The sequence below is a fragment of the Temnothorax nylanderi genome, unplaced genomic scaffold (assembly GCF_030848795.1).
Source record: "Temnothorax nylanderi isolate EJ_2023f unplaced genomic scaffold, tnyl_v1.0 TNYL_tig0051_pilon, whole genome shotgun sequence".
NCBI classification, from domain to species: Eukaryota; Metazoa; Arthropoda; class Insecta; order Hymenoptera; family Formicidae; genus Temnothorax; species Temnothorax nylanderi.
In genome coordinates, this window is record NW_027249113.1 from 888,984 (window position 1) to 907,199 (window position 18,216).

The window sequence follows — 18,216 nt, forward strand, 5'->3', positions numbered from 1 at the left end:
GGATATATGTAAAACTTTTCTGTATACATATTCGCCTAGTCTATCGATACCTGAAAACTACTTGAAGTGAATCGAGTCTTAACGCTAAATCAAACTAATAGATAAAAAAATAAATACGCGTGCGTGAATCTAATAATGAAAATTATATTATTAAAATATCAAATTATATGGCAAATATTAGTTCCAATAAAAAATTCTAAAATCTCTCTCAATACCTATCCGAAAAATTGACTTTCTCAATTAACGGGACTGCGCATCGAAAACCTCTTCGCCAATAATTTTCGATCGTAGCAATCGCGCGGCGTTGTAAAGCTATACGTCTACTCCAACGTCATCGTCGACGCTTCCAATCGAGGCCGCTGGCAACGGGAGTGCATAGTCTCCGTGGTACGGATTCTCCGAAGTTCCTTTCTTTCATCGCCAAACGTTATTCTTGGGCCTTCTATTCCCTGGCGCGCGTTTCCCCCCTTCGTCCCTCGTCTTCGGCCACGCTGGAGAACGCGTAAAGAGGAGGACGAAGGAAGGGAGAAACCAGGTAAAGAGCGTTCTCTCTACACGGGTATAAGGCACTATAAGGCCAGTTTTGAAATGCTCGGCAATATAGTGAGTTCGTTATGAGGCCTCGCTCCGACGTGGTATGGCTCATAATTGTAGACTCGGGGCTCGAACCGTGCACCTCCGGGCACTACGTTCTCCCCGACTGACACCTATTGTCCGCAGAAAATGCCGCGGATCCGTACGAAAATCGTCGCGATCGCTCGTCGACGAGCGCAGGAGGATCGTCTAATCGTCGCCCGGTGCCGGCGACGATCTTCGCGGCCCGCCGCGGCACGGTTCGCGCGCCCGCGGCTGTCTGCCGGCCGCGAATCGCGGGGAAGAAAGGCAGAGCGGACGCGGACAAAACATTTCATGGCCGGGCATGAAAATTATTAGCCCGAGAATGTCTTAATCCCCGGCAGCGAGCCCGGTCCCGCGGTCTTCGGCTTTAACATAAAACTTTTTTTTCCACCGGCCGGGACTCACCGAGAGAAATGCCCCTGACGCGAGCTGCTGACGGTGCGCTCGCGAGGAGATGCGGCTAAAATGCTGGAACGCGGCGCAGTTCGGCGCGCATAATGTATGTGCTACGTCGAACGGCACCCCGTTTATTTCCAGGTTAATGCACGGTTTAAGGTACGGCGCTGCAATGCGCGCTTTTTCCTTCGCGAAGATCGAGATACCGGGGCTATCGCATGCTTTACGTGTTTCTAGCGTCGCTTTGGAGAGCGAATGCACGCGGGTTTTTTGTACGGGATGTTTGCGATCGAAAAGAAAAGATCCGGGATGGTATAGACATGGAAATTATGCAAATACACGTATCTTGATAATAAAAAAAAAAGCATAAAGCTATCTTATAATCATGCTAAATGATTAACAGTTATGATAAGAACAAACGCATCTTGTTTCATTGAAAGGATAATTCGTCAATTAACATTATAGGTAATTTACGAGATTTGTATTTCTAATTAACGTATATAGTTTGGTTCGTTTCAGAAAAATATCACACATTTTCTTTTTCTCTTTTTCAAATTATTATACCTATAATTTTGTGAAGATGTATATGATTAAACACATACGCTTTAAATATCAAGGAACACACATGGAATATCAAGCGTTCTCACCACGAGAGAGTATCTTTTGGATTTACTCAAATATCATTAGAGTAGAAGTCTTAAGTTATTCCCAGGCTGTCCTGAGTTATTTATCTGTCTGCACGGTGAGGGTGAATCTTACCTCCTCTTTCTCCTCCGCCTGCTCAACCACGTCTTAATAGTACGAGCCACAGAGTTAATAAACCGACATAACGGCAATTCTCTCAGCGCATCTAGCTTCCTTCAATTTTTAACCGAGAAAAGTTAATTTATCTCGCATTTTCATTAAAATCGAATTTTTTCTCAATGTAGACAGTACGGAGAAAACGCGTTACATGTACATTTCTAAACTTCTACAATCAAGACAGAAAAAAAAATAAAAACTCTGGGATTCGTGTTAAAATACGTACAAAGATCGAGATACGTTTATTTGCAAAATCCAGATGTATATTTGCGACCGAGCAATAGGGAGATCAAGAAAACCTTTTGCGACCAACATCTCAGCTCGTTCGTTTTCGAAAAAAAACTTTCATGTCATAGAAGGTTTTCGTGGAAAAACGGGAAAAAGCTACAGGAAGAGACTTAATACAAGCTAGGTCGGTGGAAAACCGCGGAGTGCATAAATTCAAAGTAGATTAATATTGTCTCCGTGGCTGTCGCGGCGCCAAACTTATGGCGCTAATTCGGCAGAGGAATTATTACCGGGGGCTTGCCTCGAGTCATCCCCACTGGCACTCGCGTGTTTTGCGAAAAGGGGGTATCTTGTCTTTAATAGAAACCGTACGTGCTTCATGGGATTCCAAGCAACGCGTCTGTTAATATTTGAACCTCGGGACGTCCCGCTAAGAATTGTCCCAATATGACGAGAGATATCGTTAATACTTATAAATTATCCGAATATATCTGCAACAAAGTCTAAACAACTGTTTTTTTAATTTATTATGGTGTAATTACGCGAGTTATAAAACTTGTTTTCGTTCATCTGTTTATGAAATATACATGGAAATTTGACTGCAATGTAAAATCAAAATTACTTCATATTTAGTACAATTATGAAAACGAAGGGAACCTAAGCTGAACGTTATCAACGAGGCGCGGCAAAAAAAAAACAGCTTTCTGAAGGTCTTTTAAGTAAATTAAGGGCACTTCGCATTGTCTTTCGTTCCGAGAAAGGACCGAGGAAGACGGCAGATTACAGCTGTTTAGCATCCTCGATGAAAAACTTGCTGGTAATTATTCAAATTATTTTCAAGGGTCACGCTTTTCGGTAGACCGGATCCGTTACGTGGTGAATGTCTTTATACCGTCTCTTTCTACGTTTACTGGCAACGGAAAAGATGCAGCGGTCCTGCCGACAGTCACAAAATACAAACAAAACATTCAACATAACTGCAAGATGTCTTTCAGGTGTTTCACTTTCAGGTCTTCCACGCTCCCGGACAATATCATCCTTAATGGATGATATAATATAATCCTGAATTATATCTTAAATGAATGTTAAATCTAACGTATAAGAAATTTCTTTTTTAAAATTTTTTATTACCTTTTTTACCGTTGCACGAGATATCGACGATCCCCGTAAAACAACGCGAATGTAATTCCGGATATCTATCATCGCGTGATAGCGCGAACGTGACGCCGATATAAACGTGAAGAATAAAAGGGAAAAAAGACGTGGAGAAAGGAGGACTGTAGACGATAGAAAAGGAAGTGGAGATTAGGCGGGGAGGGACGCGCTTTTTAGACGGTCACTGACATTGCGGAGGTGTTGTGTGAGAAGTGACTGATGAGTTTTCCGCTCGATTGGATAACGGGCTAGGCCAACACTCGCCCGTTTCTGGATTTTTTCCAACCTCTTCCCTGCAACACACGATGACGTTTGACCTGAATCCCGACTAGACCTGATACAGCAGTGCTACGCGATCTCGAAACGTTGAATGTGAAGACTTTTATTTCAATTTCATTTTTTTTATGCACGCTTATGATAACGTAAATAATTTTACGAATTTTATCCATTTGATATGTATAGATCTTATAGATTTTACATGTACAGATATAAAAGCGAGTGTCGACGATGATGGAGATAAGAATCCAACATGACCAATTTGTAGCTTGATAGAAACGGTACGTGATACGGATTACCGTCTAAATTGGAGAACACTGGAGGAGATATGCTGCCGATCGGGCGAATGAACCGTCGCGGACGCGGCACTTTAGGCCACGTCGTCCATAAAGAACGGACCATGCTTCCGCCAAGGACAAAGACTGCCTTCATCACCGGGCACCGTCCTCTTTGCCGTCGTGTTCGTCGTCGCTGCGCTTCCCGACTCGTTGAAATCGAGCGACGCGCCGATCGCGCGCGTTGCGCGAAGACTTCTGCCGAGTAAATGTCAGACATGCGCGCGCTGAGAAACAAAAGTCGTGCAGCAACGAAATATTTGTAAGTCCTCCATATTTCGAGGTATTTGTCACGAATTGTGATTTCAGATTGCGATCGAAAGATGCGAAATTATATACATTCCTTGATCGAGTTTATTCACAGGCAAACATTCTAAGAAAATAAACCATTAAAACTAAACATGAAATATATTTTGGCAAGCAAAAGAAATTATTCGATAATTCTTCCACAATTTACTTGTTAATAATTATGGCATATCTCGATCTATTATTCGCAGCGGATTAGCGTACATCATTTTTGTTCTCCATAGTGAAATTGATTAACAATCGGTTTTTTAACAGGTGAATTTAAATATGTAACGGAACAAGCAAGTAAAATCAATCAAATAGAAAATAATTAGTTCGTTTATAGACAAAATATAGATATTTAATTCAAGACCAATAATTATTGCGATATTTGTTATTTCTCGGTTGCGCATCGATCCTACGGCAGCGGCAGGCTCGCTATACCCCGCGATACGGTATCCTCTGCTCAAAGTAACGTAGAAGGGGAGGAGAACTGGCAAATTGCAGAGCGTTAGAGATCGCGAGCGCGATTTAGTTCCGCGACTGCGAGAAAGAGAAAGAGAGATGGATGAAGGCGGCGAGGCAGAGTAGAACGGCGGAATCACCCCTCGAGGAAACGCTCGGATAGTCCAGGGTGGTCTTAGCGTGTCGCTTAGCACCCTATCTGCAGGGATCTTCTCTCGGGCCAACCCCTACGGAGCTCGCATCTCTCTCTCTCTCTTTCTGTCTCGCTTATGTCAGCCTCTCTTCCTCCCTTGCCGCGCTAGACCTCATGGGGGCTGCGTTTGTCGTGAGCATTACTCACTTTCTAGACGCCTACTTGCAAACCCCATCGAGTCGTCCCCGAGGCTCAGTGACTACATTAGGGAACAAATCTTCCTTCTCTCGAGGCAGCGACTCCCGCGACTCGAAAGGCGACACACACGCTGATAGAATGGATTGTCCGGTCGGAGGCCCCGCATTGACCGGCCACTCTCCACGTTGTCTACGATAGCGAAACGCCTTAGCGTATGATTTGTTTGTCTGTTAATTCGATCATGCTGCTGTAGATTAAATTTAAAGTTGTGCTCCCTGGGTGTTTTCGATATTTCTTAATCTATCGTCGCCATACGTCGTCACAAGTGTTCTAGAAAATTTAATATAATCAGAGAATTGTTTCTTCAAACAGTCAATTTTTTTCTAACAAACATCTACTATTTAAAAAATTTTCCTTTTAGTATTCCAACAGTTTTTCATCAAACAAATACGTTTGCGTAGATATAGTATACTTTCGTTTCCTTAATTGTTATTTAAGTATATCATACAGAATCATATCATCAAAAAGAATGATTTTTAAAAATTGTTTTTAACAATAAAGTAATTTTATGTTAATATAGAGCAGACTATGTCAACAATTTGACAAACTTCTAAAATATCGTCGAAAAGTCGTCGTCGTGCTGCGGAGGACCTCCCGGCCCGTATCGCAAGGGTTTTGAAGTATTCCGCGGCCGGGATTAACGAGATCCACGTGTCCGGTATTATCGGCACGCACCCAAGACCACTTGTTCGAAGGAGCAACCTGTAGAGGCTGGCATACCAAGTGCGTGCGCCATAAGGAGGGAGCGACGAAATTCAGGGTTAGCCGCCGCGGCCAAACATAGAACCGAGGCGTATGTGGGAACACGTGTACGCGTTTCCATAAATATCTCCCCGTAACTTCACGCATTCCGAATGCGGGATGAAAGAAGGCATCCACGGAAGCCCGTGTAACCGGGTCTTGTCCCTCCGCCACTTCGAGCTGCCTCGATTAGCCTCGCGAGTGACAATAATCCCACAATTGGCGAGTATTCGAGTTTTCTTCGTCTTAAGACATTTTTAGCATAATAAAGTTAAAACGCAAAAAGTTACAAATAAGGAATATTTTTTGAGAGATATTTTAGACGTTAAATGTCTCTCTTGAAAACATTGCCGAGCCCGAAGCACTTACGAAGCGTCGCGTCTACGCCATCGAAATTCGATTAATCGAACCACTGAGAAGTACACGGAATTCATAGGACGTCGAGAGGCGAAATGCCTGGAGACCGACGTAATAAAGTGTGCTCTCTTTCTGGCGGCAGGAGGCCCTCATTCAGGAGCCGCCACATGTCCCTCTGCGAAAAGAGTAGCTCTTCCTCACGTCATCTGCCGAGACGAAACGGGACGGGGACGGGGACGGGGACGGGATGGGGACGAAACGAGATGAGACGAGACGAGAAAAGACGAGACGAGACGAGATGAGACGAGACGAGAGACGGGCAAGAAGAAAGGGGACGGGCATCGAGAAGGACGGCTGACGAAGAGAAGCAGAGAGGCCACCGAGAAGCCGAAAGCTAAACCCGCCGACGCGACGGTGGCGGTGGGTTGGCCGGCCGTAGCGAGCCGTCAGTATCAACAAACAGAAGCTTAGTTGTTACCGCTGCGAGAGGGCGAAAGGTTGAAGTGGACAGGATTACACGACACACGCTACACGGAAATCGGCCTTGGGTTTTAAATCGACGCTCCGTCGCTCCCTATTTTGATGTAACCCAGTTGACATAATTATCGTTTCTCGCTATTATACCTCAGTTCTATCAAATATGGAAATATCCTCGATAACGTGCAGGTTCTCCTCATCGAATATCTTTCATTCGAAGCACATAGTTCCGCTACGTACCCATTCGCAACACGATGCAAAATAAGAATGCAGCATCCGCCCTCTCGCTGCAATCATAACTTATTCAGCGTTTAAGGGAACTCGATATACGATATACGAGAGACGTCGAAGGCGGAGTGGGGGAGGGGGGAGGGGAGGAATCAGGCTCATAAATCACGGCATTTTCAGATTTCCTTTTATCAGCGGCTCTCTCTAACCGCACTGGCGGTGGCTACGGTTCGCGACCGCCGTTGACCCAGCGCCATAAATATCCCTATTAATATTAACTTAGGCTGGCCTAGGAGAGGCGAGAATCGCGAGTGACCGAAACCGAGCGGACAGGAGAAAAAAGGAGGATCGCGGCCTGAGGGGAGAACGGGACGGGAGAGAAAAAAAATCTCGTATGCCCGGGGGCGAATCTCATATAGGACGCAGCTGGGAATTGGGCAGCGTCCCGAAAAATTCATGGAGGAGCCCAAGTTCCAGGGAGACGCGTCCGTGCGCGAGCGGAGATCGCTGCTGCACCTCGTTTCTTCCCCCGCTCCTCGCCGGGGAAGCATGAATTGATTACCGCTCGACGGATCCTCGAATGCAGGCCGCCTCCGTTTTCACTTGGTGTCACGTGTTTTACGGCGTACATTCTACGTTCGCGGTTCGAGCCGAGGATGACGACGGCCGCGGCAAAAAGCCAGTGTCGCGAAAATTCCGATATTGTTTTCGTTTACCTCCTATATTCAAAAAGATCGGTACGGCGTATCGGTAATAACTAATGGTAATATATATATAAATGGCTTTTACGCGGTATCTAGCGCTGGGGAAGGCCGATAATGAAGAAGCCAATATTGAACTTCTTGCGCCATTTCATTCTTCAACGTCTATTAAGCCACACTTTCTTGCCGGCGTATCACGGCATGCATCACCTGTCGTCGAACGGTCCACGCTCTCGGCGTCTCGCGCCCGTTAGCGGGATCGGTGATCGACGCGAGAAAAACATAACGTTATCAAAGTACAGCTTGTACGCGCGATATGTAAACGATTGTAAATTATAGATGCTGAGTTCACGAGTGATTACAGGGAGTTTTTATCAGATAACGTCACGAAGTCTCAAGTAATAATCAAGTATCGAAGCGAAGCGGCGTGAAATAGCGCGCGCGCGAATAAGGCGATTCGCTATAATTATCGTAGCTAATGTCTCAAACGCGACGATCAAAACGAGACGACCGACCGTTCTCCGCGTTAAGCTCTCTCGCCGACGAAATACGTACGTCGTCCGGAGAATTTCCGCAGTCTACCTCGATTATTTTCAACGCATTCAGGAGCGAAATCGATGACGATGACGATGCCTTTTGAGCCTGCATCGGCTTAATTGATTTATTTCTGAGAGGGTCCACCGAGACGCCGCGGTTACCCTATTGGCCAACGCGAAAAAGGGGCAGCGTAGCCCCAGCCGAGTCCTTTCGAAGGACTCTTTCACTCTCCGCACAGCCCTTTCTTCGATCTTATCTTCCGAGGCATCGATAATTAGGGACGATAATTACGGTGTGCCGGCTACTGACCTCTGGCTACCGGTCTTTCGGTGATGAAAAAAAAAGAGGTGCCGCGACGATAATCGTCGCTAATGTAACGTTGTAATATCTCGATGTCCTTGCCGATGTCATTGTAACCGGCCGCGGACGACCATTCCGATCTGATCGCAAACGTCGAGTTCTTTTTTCTCAACGTCGCCGCGCGCGTCTATAGTGTGTGTCCTTAAAAGACTCATAAATTTTTTTTCAAATCGATAGATGTAAATGCAATGACACAACCTTCCGATAAATCGACGCAAAGAGAACAAAAGTTACGAATTTTTACGAATCCAAGGCAAGTAATTAAAAGCCCATTAGATCCGCCACTTAGTTATTAGCGCGGTACATGCCGCGCGGAAAGGTCAAGTGTCAATAGCACGCGATTAAAATTTTTCACAACGCTCGTTTCTCAGTTATTTTGCTTTAACATTCTTCGTATAGAAACATATTTACATTAATTTTATATAAAACGGCATAAACTTAAAGCCTTGTCGTGGCGAGAACTTCGTCAGTGCCACGTATGTCACGTATGTCACGTATGATTTCTTATTAATCATCCGACTTTTTCTTTTTATTCCTTGATGTATTTCGAAATACTTATTTTCTCAAAAATTTAACGGGGAGAAGAATAATCATAAAAGAGTACGAAGGCACCGAACGCATCTAGTGCTATTACATGAGTATGGTCATTTTGCGGTTTATACAGGAAGACTCAATAAGGATTTATGGATCTTGAAGACCGAAGAGCACACTGAATCAGAAAGGTAACTTTTCGGCCGGTCAGGCCTGGTTGTTATGATTCGATTTTAATGCCGAGTTCACCGACGCGGATAATTGTCGCCATTACCTGCACGAGAGGGCACATTTACTGTCGTTCATTGGAGAGAACTCGGGACTCGGTCTTGCTCTCAACCTCTCGTGTAAACGGGATTCTCGTTTGTCGGTAGGATACAGCGGACAGAAAGGAGCGGAGAGGAAAAAGTAAGGATAAACACGTGTCCATTTTCCAGCAGGAGGACAAACGTAAAGGAGGAATCGGCGGGTAAGTCGATGGAACGAGCGACATTTAATAGGGTAACATTGTATTCGACATTGTTAAACCAGTCGTAAAATTTACACTGATTATGATTAATTATTACTTACTAGCAAGTATACTCGCTACGTTTCAGCTCCAAATCGCGCGTCACAGAAATTCATCTTTGCTCGTTACTGCCACGAATCGTATTTTTATTTTTAATCCTCCGTATAATGAGGATTTAAGGGGCGGGAATTTAATCGAGAAAGTAATTAATTTCTAAAATCGACGAAATGTGAGTTAAAGCGAAACGTCCGGCTGGAGATACGAGATTGCGAAAATCTATAGGTCTGCGAAGCGCGCATAGTGGCCCGACCGCGTGACTGTTCCGCGTGGACCCACGACGGATCGGCATATTTTGCGGGCCGGTTCCGACGCGGCGCGGCGGCACGTACCTTTTTATCGTGGGCCGCGGTAGCGGGGCCCTATCGGATGTTTCCAATTTTCTGTTGGCGCTCCTGAAGGGAGAGACTCCATCCGAGTCCGTCATACGGGATTCTCTCTTGTACGAGAGAAGCGGGATGAACCGCGCGATGGAAGGATCGCAGAATGGACGAGGGCGGGAGGGAGAGCGCGAGAACGAAACACGGGTGTACGAAAGAAAGAGGAGCATAGAAAACGGGAGGGGGGGAGGGGAAGCGGGGACGGGAGGGCGGGAGGAAGAGGAGAGGGAGGAGGAAGGCGAGCGCGTCCAACGCGGACATTCGTCACACGACATCAAACGCGGGTGCCGCCCGTTGGAGACTCGACCGACCGACTCTAAAGACCCCGGTCGATCAGCCATGAAGAGCAGCCTCTGACGAGGAATTGCAAAAAAATCGGGAAAAATTAAGGGTGGATCAAAAACAGTCTAGCCAACTCCGACATTGTGCGCAACTCTGTTGCTATTCTTTATCCCCTTTATCGTCCTTGTCCTCGATTACGACGTTTCATTTCATCAGAGCGAAAACGCGAATGTACGTGTCTTCATTAATATCTCGTCGCGGCGTGCGTTAATTATAGCTCGACGCATGCCGTTGCTTAATATCTTTATCTCTAACGCGTGTCGCTCTCGCGACGACTACGGTTCACTTTTTGTCGGTACTAGAGGTACGCGCGAATTGCGCGATCGAACAAAAATGCGATCCGCCTTGTCAAGCTGCGTCAAGAATTTCGAACGCAATATACAATTGAGCTTCGAAAGCTGCAACACTCACGGCGCGCGTAAACTAAGACCGAATACAATGACTACTTGGAAGAGAGATCCATTTGCGACGAAGAAAGATCGATTAATCATGACGTGTAACGCGCTCATAAAAGCGCGCAAACAAACCGGATGGTGGAAAGGGAACGGTAGGGAGAGCGAAAGTGACATGAAAGAAAAGAGAGAGACGATCGACCTCGCGCGACGTAATGTCGTTGATCTCCTTCGGTCGACCGGATCGACCGAAAAAAAAGGTAGTGATATAATGTAGATACGTGGCAAGATATATTAACTTTGTACTTCGACGACCTTGAATTATTGCACGGACGATGACGGAGCGGAGCGGTAGCTGATATCTTCGCGAGACACTCGATCACCGATCTACGCCGCAAGTCATCCTGATCATTGTGCGTGCCACGGTGCCGGACCGGTAGCAAAATCAAGGACTAACCTTGCCTGAAACGCTTTAATCCGGTCTATCCGCCGCAGATAGAGTATCCTGACAATTCCGACATATCGTTTGATATCGCGAGGCAGGGTCTAAACAGGAGCGGAAGAGTTTTTAATCTCATCATCACGTCGCTCTGAATCCATTGTGTTCTTGCAGTTTCTTTAGAAATTAGACTAAATAAGAAATTAAAATTTTTCCTGGGGCTTCGAGAACAGTTTTACGTGTACGTACATGTATCCCGAAATTAAGTAACTTCGACAATCGCAAGAATTTCAGGCTAAACAGAACGTAGCGATTGCCCAAGAAAGATTGCAGTCTCTCCTAAGCGATATGGTTTAAGTTACGGGAACAGCCGATCGGAACGGCCTAACTCCGGTTTATGCGATTATACATTATGCTTTTGAGTCGCATTAAGTTCGTCGTCCGGCGAACGAGCGGATTTTACGACGGAAGATTTCGCGAAACAATCTCGTTCTCGAGGGAGAGCTTCTTGCACATCGGGAGTCGGGGCCCCACGGTTATTCGCATAACCGCAAATAATTACCCGCCCGTTATGTACTTTTCAGTCACGTTATGGTTAACGATAGTTAAAAGCAGCTAGACGTGCCTCGGGATTTATCACCGTCGTTATATTCCCGACCACGGGAATCGACAGTTCCTCGCCGCCGTTTCGTCGAGCGTACATATAGAATTCCGGAGCAATTACACGAACCGCGAGAGATCCGTGTGAGAACAAAACGCGGAGCGAAAGTCAGGACATTTTTATTACGACCAATTCGATCGGGACTTGATGTATTGCTCGAAAAGAGGAAAAAAAAAACGGAATGATAAGCCATTTGTCGTGTAACTTTGTCACGTCGGCGGTAATCAGCGCGATGGGACGCGGGAAGAAATTTTTCTGAAAACCGCAAAACCCATCGAAGCGTTTCAATCGGTAGAAACGTCGGCAGGTTGACTAAACTGGATTCTCCGGAGGCAAGACAGCAATTAGAATTCGCAGCTAGTGCAAACCGCAACCGGTGAACCAGTCCAGTCCAGCGAGGAGGCCGCGTCTCCTTTGCTTCCTCTCTCTCTCTCTCTCTCTCTCTCTCTCTCTCTCTCTCTCTCTCTCTCTCTCTCTCTCTCTCTCTCTCTCTCTCTCTCTCTCTCTCTCTCTCTCTCTCTCTCTCTCTCTCTCTCTCTCTCTCTCTCTCTCTCTCTCTCTCTCTCTCTCTCTTTCTCCCTTTTTCCCCCTGCCCTCTTTGTTCTTTCCGAACGTAGGATAGCGCGACTTGGGTTAACGGTTTTTGAGACTCTGTCGCTGATGCTGCGCGCACGCTGAGCTTAGCTCGCCGGTTGCTTTCATAAAGTCAGTCGACTGTGAACCGAGAGGAATGTATCGGAATCCTGGAATTATTCCGCCGAACGAGAGAGAGCACCGAGAATTTTTCCTCCGCGACGCCGCCGTTTTCGCAGAGACGGCTGGCTCTCGACAAAAACCCGCGAGGGTTGGACGAGAGCGTTCCGCACGAGAAGTGCGAAAACAACGTGGCATGGATAAACGTGTAGACGCGATATCATTGTCGCACGTTTCTCGCGTATAAATCAAGTCGGATACCCGGGGCCTGATTGGCGATAAAGTTGCAAGTTAACAACGATAACTAGCAAAACTATAAGTGTAAAACTTTCTTGCGATTCATCGGCAAAGAATATGGAACGAGTTTGAAATTTATTTGCGCTTACAGGCGGAATTAGTAGCGACCGGTAGATTCGCCGAGGAGTGTAAGCTTCTCCTCGGGTAAGCTGCAATTTCTAACGACTTCGCCCTCCCGAGGCTAGGAGGGCACAGTTAACACTTCTAATCTCAAATAAGGCATTTTCGGCTAATCCCGGCGCGCGAAAACGCTGGTCTTGGCGTCGTTATCTAGGGGAGGCCATTGCCGGTCCCGGTTACTTATCCATTGTCTCGAACTTAAGGGAAACAGTGGCTAGATCTTAAATCTAAATTGCATCTGTTTGTCACTGTCCGGCTAGTCAGGCGGAACAAACGTATCGTTGTAACGACAATCGAGACGTCGTTGCGGGCCATCGAGGCGCCGCGCCGCGCCGCGCCGCGCCGGGATGAATCGTAAAACATTAAATGATAAAGTGTAGAAAATCCTGAGTACTTCTACTCTCCATAACGTGGAGATCTGCACCCATCAATGCATGCCACTGCGTGTGAAAGCAGATTTATAACAACGTGAACTTAACGAGTGTACGCTTCATTGATCTCGAGAAGGACATTCGCACGCTGTGTGTCCCTGAATTCTTATAATTATACAAATAATTTTGCAAAAAAGACTTCTAGCGGTAAGATTTTCGAAAATACGCAAATTAGTTTCTTTCATTTCGCATATCTTTTATTTCTCCTGATTTAATCTTTGTTTAATTTGCTATTAATATCTGGATATAGAAAAAGATAAATGAGAGATAAAAGAAAAAAAGGTAAAAGAAAAATATAGCCTGACTTGAATCGAAACTTACCTTTAAAGTAAGTAAAGCTCCTGGAAATATTCCGAGTGCCGCCAAGCTCAGATTATCGTCGATGAGTTCGTGTTCTCCTAACATTATATGCTGGTCGTACGGTCCAGCTCCACAAATCTGCATCGTCTGAAAGAAAGCAGAATTTTCCCATCTTATTTACCGGTGCAATTAAACCGAGTTATAATTTAACAAAAGAAAACGATTTCATCGGTTTCTTCAAATGTATATCGATCGATCGTGATAATTAGTCTTTTCAGAAAGGTAAACGTGATTACTTCCGTTAAGAAATCGATGTATACTTTTGTTTCCCGTCAGGATTAGCTACGCCCGAAGACATCTGAAATGTATTTCAATACACGAACGCGAAGGTACTCGTATAAGAGCGAAGTTTGCGGCCGTGCGGAAAAACGAAAGGAGAGGGGGGGGGGGGGGGGGCTATTTGAGATTCTAGAAGTGGAAGAGTGCGCGAGACGAGCGTGAGCCTCGGTAATTGCTTAATTTGTGGAACCCGCGTAATGTTGCGTGGAGGGATACAGCTTGCGCCGCTGGCTTGTCCACGGCGTCGGTGCGAGAACGTGTAGCTCGGTTTCTGTTTTACGATCGTCGAGTCGAACTGAAGCCGAGAGCCGAGCCAAGAAGCCCGGGAGGAGGAACGCGAGAGAAGAGGCATCGCGAGGGCGCCGGAAAGCGACTAAAGGGACGGGCGTCGTGTACAAAAAGACGATTACGAGCACACGCACGATTGCGCTCGCGTTGCGCGCGTTTGGGCGTACAAAACAATCATTTTTCGTCAAATTATTCCCCGCTGAAGTAACGTAAACGGAGCCGTAGGTCGTCGCAGATGTTATTTGTCGCTGGATCGACAGTGTACGTTACGTCAGAACGTATCCTCACGTGTCGTAAATGTCTTGCCGGACTTCGTACAACTGAAGAGAGAACGATGAGAACGAGGGGAACAAGAAGAGGCGATCAGGGTCAAGGAACCTCGGAGGCTTCCTCGTTAAAGGAAGGCGCCCAACGAGCGCGATAAATAGAGGTGGGTTTAACAAGGTTGCGAAGCGGCGGCGGGAGGCCAAATTGCCCCCGGAGGTTGAGGAACTTCTGATATTTACGGATCCTGACAGCCGCGTCGCGCCTGCTGCGTACGTGTCGCTCGTCCGGGAGCCGGAACCGCGACGGATTACCTCACGGGATGTAATCTCACAGACAGCTGCAATTGATAACGCGAGCTTTCCAGGACCTCTCTCTCTCTCTCTCTCCCTCTTCAACGACTTCTACGATTTGCTTTCCAATCTATCCGTGAAAAATCCGCGACGCGGACTGTTCGGCCGCGTTTTTTGCTCGGCCGTAATTTTCCCGTGAACGAGCTATCCGCGTGGACGAACGTTTTTTCGTCCCGATGGCCATTGCGTCCGTGCCGCGGCGCAATGAGAGTAAGAAAGGCGATCGAGCGGTACCGAGCGGCGCGGGGAGAGAAAAAAAATGGAACTGGTGACACGGAATGTGCTGGAAAGTAATATTTACAGGCAGGCCACTTCATAGGCGTTACACCGGCGATTACGTAAAGCTTGCCCGCGCGCCCGGCGAAGATCAGCGGCTCTAGCCGCTATTGTCCCGATATTCGCTTGCCCGCTAGCTCCGCGACATAACTGCATTCGACCATGAAACTGAAATATTTTTATTGGCGGTGCTTTTTGCACGACGGTAAAAAAAAAGGCAACAAGCGCGCGGCGTGACTCGCCTGCATTTTTGTCAGACGCGAGAACCAATCCGCGAACAGTGACACCCTTGAATCGTGACGCCGCCGCCGCCGCCGCGGCGGGATTTTCCAATGAAACAAAAACGTCATTTGCGCGCTTTCAAAGTGTATCATTTTTTTTCCCTCTCCTAACATTACTGATAAGACTTAGCTCTCACGAGTTATAAGTATCTGAAGCCCGATCGAATGATTTATTTGGATTATTGACTTTCGTCAAACGAGAGACGAAATCAAGTCGAAAGACACAGAGCTATAAAAAAGGGGAGCGACAGTGAATGAGAAGAAGAGACGGGGCCTCGTATTTCCATTGACGCCGACAGCCGCTCTCGCGGGCGGGTATTAAAAGGGGACGTGTGTTCCACGGGGTGAAAGAGGCACGAACAAAAATTCGAGCTCTCCTCCGAGCTCGTGGTGAATAGATAGAGAGGAGTATCGCACGCGCGTGTGTGAGACGGAGAGAGAGACACGCGAGATGAAGAGAGAGAGACCGAGTCGGGAGAAAGAGTCAAATGGAAGGTTGAGTGGAGCGAAGTGGAGTGAAGTGGAGTGGAGAAGTTGGAGACCTGTTATTAGCGCGAGGTTTATGCTCTTTCGAGTTTTTGCCAGTGGCTCCGTCAGGAAGGAAGGGCGGGGAAGAGGAGGAGGAGGAGGAGGAGGAGGATGAGGAGATGGCTACGGCCTCGCAATATAAATACGCTTAATAGTTTAAGCACACTGCCGGAGCCCGAGCATATGCTAACCAGCCATAACTACGCTTTACTACTCTTTCGTCCACCACGAGTCTCGGAGAACCGGGCAACCGGACCGGAGATAGCCAGGCCGAAGGGTAGCGGCCGGCTTCGGGCAAACGCGTCTCTTCCCATTTCGGTTCGAACAATAAGCGCCGTAAAATACTTGCGCCGCAAATTGATTGATTATCCCGGGATAGCCCGCTTTCGGCAGGTGGCGAGCGCAAACAGATCAAGATATCGGATGGATTTTTTCCGATTTCTCTCTCGCAGCTATCTCGCTCTCTGTCACGTGAACGATTGTCACCGCTGCCACTAATGATTTCTCTTAATGATTTTTAGAGCCTTTTAGATCTATATCGGATGCAACTTTTCTATAGGACGAAAGAAGTCTGAAATTTATCCGAAATTTGAGATACATCGCCGTGATAAAAACAAACATATTTTTCGATTGTATTTTATCTCATGGGGTATAGTTACAAGATTGAAATTGGTGTTGTAGCTAAATATATTAACAAGACACTTACCATTACTTTGAGTTCTTTCAAAGTAATCTCAGAAGATACTTTGAGTTCGTGAGATCCTTTTAATTTTCTCCTACTTCGTGATGGACGTGCCTTCCCCATCTTCGGCCTTTTTACCGCTACCTGTGACAAATGTTCGAAAAATCCGATAAATCAAAAGGCGCGCCTATCTAAATAATTTTCTCTATAACGAAATTTTTGCAGAAATAAAAACTCTTTGTTTGTAAAACTTTAACGATGCTTTTCCTATTTTAGTACCTCTTCAACATAAATGTTACAAAATATGTGTAAATGTAATGACACACAATATAAAATGCACTTTTTCGTAATATAAAAAGTAATCGTCAATATAAAATGTCCATTCTATTTCTTTATTCGTCGGATACTTACGCATATAAAAAAATATTAAATACAAAAAAAAGAATGTAGTTTATAGTTAGTCACGTATATAAGCGCGGTTCTCCACAATTATTTCTAAATCAGCGTGAATCAAAAGCGAGCTACGTAAAAGGAAGCAGATAACTCTTAAGGTCACTTTGAGCAGAGACGTAATAATACTTATTACATCGTGAAATGCGTGAGATGGCATCAACTCGCCGTTATCGGTTAGAATTAATCTGGAAAGACGGCCGCTTCCAGGACACTTGATGACTCGGCACGTCGCGTCGGCCCATTAACAAAATTCGTCTGAACGAGCCGATATAACTCGTTCATGCATATATACACGATATAAGATTTTCAATTTCTAACTATATTGCACGTGAAAAAACGTAATAATAACGGATTGCGTTATAAATCATATTAATTATCTCATAAAAAATTGTACGTAATTGTATGTTATGAAATTGATGCCGAAGTGACGATTATCCGGCAATGTATGCCGCATTTTTTAATTGTCTTCTTGATCGTATGATCAATTTATGTCAATAATTTTCATTCGTATCACAATTTATTAAATAATTAATTTAAGGTATTTTTGCCTTACCTCGTAATCGTTGTCCGTCTTAGATTCTTCGTTTTCGTCGATACATTTGACGTAGATTGTCGCTCTTTCGTATTTCAAGCTTTCTAGGCGTTCCTGTTCGATCTTCGCTAACATGCAGGCTGCGCACGGGCCTGAAACAATAGAAGACTTTTCTGACGCTCGATGCGTTTCAAGCAGATCAATGTTACGTTTAAAAATATCTATTATTTTTTAAAAGCATTAAATATTTTCTAGAAATTCATTTATCACGATATAAATCTTGATTTAGTTCCTTCTTCTCTTTTTAATATTTTAACAACTCTTACGTATAAGATTTATATCATAATGCATCAACGCAAGAAAGTATTACCGCGATCTTCGCGACAATACAGAAACTTAAACCTGACGCGGCTCGACGCGACGCCGCTATTAACACCCCCGGGGGTCAGATTTCGTTGGCCTCATCGAGCCCTCGTCGAGAGAGAGAGAGGACCGGGACGCGGGACGGCGCGGCGGCAGTTAGAAAGTCAAGTTAGAGGGTGCGCGCTCCGGGCGGGTTGGGTGGCGCTGTCGGTGGTGGCTCTTATCCCATGTATAATAGATTGCTTACGGCCGGTGAGATTAATACAGTAATTAATAATATACGGTGACCAGGGTGGTGTAAGAAGCGGCCATTGTTGCTGGCCGGACAGCACAAAAAGCGCTTCGGCCGCCGGTC

At 45.8% G+C, this 18,216-nt stretch overlaps 1 protein-coding gene across 3 annotated transcripts in view; it reads right to left on the reverse strand.

The window, feature by feature from the left end:
- Positions 1 to 18,216, reverse strand: part of LOC139772563 (ubiquitin carboxyl-terminal hydrolase 48) — a 52,380-nt gene that overhangs the window by 7,134 nt on the left and 27,030 nt on the right. For 2 of the 3 annotated variants that reach the window (XM_071706367.1, XM_071706368.1), the window contains 3 exons: positions 17,520 to 17,650; positions 16,538 to 16,657; positions 13,524 to 13,649 (listed from right to left, as the gene is read on the reverse strand). In XM_071706367.1, coding sequence (XP_071562468.1) covers positions 13,524 to 13,649; positions 16,538 to 16,657; positions 17,520 to 17,650 — 377 coding nt within the window. Of the gene's footprint in view, positions 1 to 13,523; positions 13,650 to 16,537; positions 16,658 to 17,519; positions 17,651 to 18,216 lie in introns of those variants that run through there. The other variant, XR_011718165.1, reaches the window with a different exon arrangement.